Source organism: Myotis brandtii, unplaced genomic scaffold (genome assembly GCF_000412655.1).
Source record: "Myotis brandtii unplaced genomic scaffold, ASM41265v1 scaffold290, whole genome shotgun sequence".
Classification (NCBI taxonomy): Eukaryota; Metazoa; Chordata; class Mammalia; order Chiroptera; family Vespertilionidae; genus Myotis; species Myotis brandtii.
In genome coordinates, this window is record NW_005361076.1 from 396,333 (window position 1) to 400,766 (window position 4,434).

Consider the following 4,434-nt stretch of genomic DNA (forward strand, 5'->3'; position numbering starts at 1 on the left):
AACCTGGAGCCTCCCCAGGCAGTGAACCTAGAACCTCCCGAGGAAGTGAACCTAGAACCTCCTGAGGCAGTCCACCCCGAATCTCCCTGGAAGCTCAACCTGGAACCTCCCGAGGAGGTCAACCTGGAACCTGAAGACCAAGCCCACGTGGAAACAGCCAAGGAGAGTCTCCAGTCTTATTTATTCAGTCTGTTTCCTGAGGAAGAGACAAATGCAGCATGCACAACGGATATCCCCAAAGTTCCTGGGCTCCAAAAAACAAGAAGAATAGTTCGTGAATTCTGCAGATGGATCGATGATAATTTTGGAGACATAGGCCTTGATGAAGAGGACATCATGAAACAGTTTGAAATTGACTTAGAGGTCCCACTCACCCATAATACAGTCAAAATAAAGAAAATAACCCAGCTTCCTTTGAATATAAGGCCCTGCAAACAGCTAGATGCAATACAGCAGAGAAAATTCTCCCTGCAGGAACATAACTGGGAAAGGAAACTCCGCAAACGACAAGACCCTTATAAACCCAAACGGGAGAAGATAAGGTATGGAGCATGGTACCTGGACCCCAAATCCTGGAAAAAGCTGGTCCGTGACCAGCCTTTGCCCGACCCTGAAGTCGTCCCTGACAAGGAATATTGGACCTATCGAAGGCATCTTGAACCAGACATTATTGATGAACTTTATGGACCAATTGCCTTCAAAGATTTCATTGTAAGCAAAGGCTACAAGATGCCAGATGTGATTGAGAAGATGTTTATGAGGAAGGGATGGAAATATGAGTCTGTGAAGACTCCTATACACCGAGTAATGAAACTCCTCTCCAAACCCAAAGAGGAGGATACAGGGGACGAAGAGGATTAGACAATTTTCTATTTACTACTCACTTGGCTAGTGTGTCTCTCTCATTTTAACATAAGTCAGAATTCACCATGAGTGCCTCACTGTGTATGGACAATTTGATTCCACAATATCTGTAAATTTGACACCTATTGCTAATAAAACTTTCTGAATGAGCTTCTGCTTGGGTTCATCAATGTGTTATGTGTTTTACCAACTATGAAGTAAATATTTATATATACTCCTCTTGGTTTTTATTGCATTAGGAGTATTATATTTTTATTTCAATTATTCATTAAAAATAACTATAAATAAAAGAATTACTTACAAAGGATCTTGTTGCCCTGCTGATATGGCTCAGTGTTTGAGAATTGACCTATGAACCAAGAGGTCATGGTTTGATTCCAGGTGAGGGCATATGCCTGGGGTGCAGGCTCGATCCTCAGTGGGGGCGCATGCAGGATGCAGCTGATTAACAATTCCCTCTCAACATTGATGTTTCTCAGGCTTGACCCCCAATGGGGGGGCATGCAGGAAGCAACCGACTAATGATTATCTATCATCGTTGATGTTTCTCTCTCTTTCTTTCCCTCTCTAAAAATCAGTAAAAATATATTTATAAAAAATTATGCCAGCTACCACATGGAATGAATCTCAAAATAATTGTTCAGAATGAAAGAACTGTATCACTCCAATTATATTCAATTTATAATGCATTATGACAATATTTTGTTAAGCAAAACTTGTAACACATAGCCAAAGTAATTTTATGCATTGTTTGTGAATTGTCTATGGCTGCCTTTGCACTACAACATGAGAATTTAGAAATTGTCACAGAGATCACATGGCCTGCAAGCTTAAAATATTTCCTATCTGAATTATTATAGTAAAATGTACTGTCCTCCTAATCTAGAAGAAAAAATATATTCATACATATATTAAGTCAATGATGCCACACTTTAGTTGAAGGAAAGATAATACATGCTCATCTATGGAATAGAGTAAAGTAAAATACTTTTAAAGAATAACTATTTAGTTAGACCTTTTTTTAACCCTTTTCAAATCTGCCTATTAATTTCAATATTCTTAGGGTCAAAAATCCCTGAGGCAAATCATCATATCTTATAGTCCCTGCTTCTTGTGATGTCTCTCCACGTGATGACTTGTCATGCAGAGATTTCCCATGACTCCAAAAATGTGGATGTTAAATGTGAGGTAGGGCAGCCTGAACATGATAAAGACAGACTAATTTTCTTCCCCAATTGAAATGGTTAATTAATTCAATTGGATGTCCACAAAGGTGGGTTGGCCAGGAAACGTGTTTTGTATATCCATAACATTTTTTAATGTTTTTAATTGAATGCCTTTATGCGGGGGCTGCACTTGCTACTTTATCACCATCCTCTTCATGTCTTGGCAAGCCTTTGATCCATTTTACACAGTTAAATGACCTCGCTGGCCCACGTGGATATTTGAGTTTGTTACCTTTGAACTGGAAGCACAATGTTCCCTGATGTCACTAGAGTCTACAAATTATGAAAACATGTTCATTAAAATCATTAATTCTTGCAAATTTGCATACTATCATCATTCTCTTTGTCAGTCAACAGAAATACCTATATTTTGTGATTTTTGTTAGCATTAATGTTAGGATTTAGTTATAGAATAAAGAATAAGAGAATTCTATAGCTCCACTAATATTAAAATTATTAAGGAATTTATTATGACAATTATTTTGTTAATCAAAAGTTGAAATCTGTAGCCAAGTTAATTTCAGTCTCATTTAATAATAAAATTGTGATTACCTTTATTAGGATTGCATCAAGGCCCAAAACCTGATTGGAACCTACTAAACAAAAATTATAGGATAACCTTTAGGTGTTTTATTTTATCATTGCTCCCTATTGAATATATTTAAATTTTCTTATTATATTCATAAAATTCACTGTGAAAATGTATAACTTTTTAAAAATATTTTTATTGATTTCAGAGAGGAAGGGAGAGGGAGAGAGGGAATCATCAATGATGAGAATCATTAATCGGCTGCCTCCTGCACGACCCCTGCTGGGGATCAAGCCCACAACTCGGGCATGTGCCCTGACCAGAAATCAAAAGGTGACTTCCTGGTTCATGGATTGACACTCAAGCACTGAGCCTTGCCAGCTGGGCTGAAAGCATATTTCCATATCATATAACAGAGCTGTAGAACACCAAGGAGCTTCAAGTGCTGAAAATGTCCTGTGCAGAATTGATGTGTGAATAAAACTAACAAGCACCACAAAATATACTCCCATTTCTATTCAAGTGCAAGTAATCTTTGCATGCCATGAATATCAACTTAAAATTCACTCATAAATGTAACATGAGAAATCAAGCAACTTCTTTACATTTTAAAAATAACAGCTAAACCTGTCTGTGATGGGACAATTTATAGCTAGAAAGATTTGTAGTGCAGATCTACAGTGCACTTCTGCTTGCCTTCATAAAGGAATTCATATGTAAATAGAACTATATGTATATAATATTTCATCTATATAGGACAGGACATATATATGTTTATTTGCAAATTTTCTATTTTAAATGAAGTCTGTCTGTGAGTATTGTGAGCTTGAGGAACCAGGTCTTTTCTATTTTATTTTTTTAATAAGGCCTAGAATGTCTCTCTGACCCAGACTTTCTCGTCATAATTAAGTCTATGTCATCATTGTATCTTAATTCTGCATTGGTTTCCAAACTAGTCTTTCTTCTCCTTAAGTATGTTTTTCAAAAATGCAAACCTGGTCCAATTCACAAGCTTGCTATCTCTCCAGGCTAATCAATAACATATCTGTTTGCATAGGCACACCATACAAACATGCTCCTACATTACAGACGCCAGTCCATATGTGCTTTCACACCTCTATGGCTTTGTATAGGGTCTTTCCTACTGTTAGGTCTTCACTCTGGCTGCTGTAATCCTGTTTCAATGCTCTCTCCTCTGGAGCCAATTTTATGATTGGTTTTATCAAGACCTTGTTTGTAAACAACTGAGGGCCACAGGGCATGAGATACATATAGGAAATAAGTTCAACTTGGTTTGAAACCAGGGAACCTGGGGAGGTAGAAAATCCTTGCTCAATAGGTGCTAGTTTTCTATCTTCCAGGGAACCTGCACACTTGATGTAAGAGAGCGAAAGCTTGAATGCCATAGAGGACTTTTCAGGACCTTTCATTCAGCTTGAAGGGGTAAAAGTAAAGAATGTGTTAGGAGTTTTCCCAGAAAACGGTGGCAGAATAGGCTGACGTCTTCTGAGCCTTGTCCCAGAGCAGATAGAACTAGAATAAATGAATAACATCCACCCCGAATTGGCAAAGTAAACACAGCTGGTAAGAAAATTTGCAGCAAGGAAGGGCAGAGGATGCCTGGAAAATGGTAAAATCAGGGATCTGAGCTGGAGAGAACTGCGAGACCTCTGATCCCGGAGCGTCAGAAGAAAGCTGCAGGGAACTGAGGCCGTGTCCCTTGGGACAGGCGCAGCATCTGACTGTAGAAAGGAGGTCCACAGGACTGCTGGTGGCAGGGGATGATATATCTAAGTCCACAGCTATGAGAGGCTG

At 38.5% G+C, this 4,434-nt stretch overlaps 1 protein-coding gene across 1 annotated transcript in view; it reads left to right on the forward strand.

The window, feature by feature from the left end:
* LOC102242962 (protein FAM47A) overlaps positions 1-861 on the forward strand; it is a 1,651-nt gene extending 790 nt beyond the window's left edge. The window contains exon 2 of the mRNA XM_005869296.1: positions 19-861. Within this exon, the coding sequence (XP_005869358.1) occupies positions 19-861 (843 nt within the window). The remainder of the gene's footprint in view (positions 1-18) is intronic.
* The last annotated feature ends 3,573 nt before the right edge of the window (positions 862-4,434 follow it).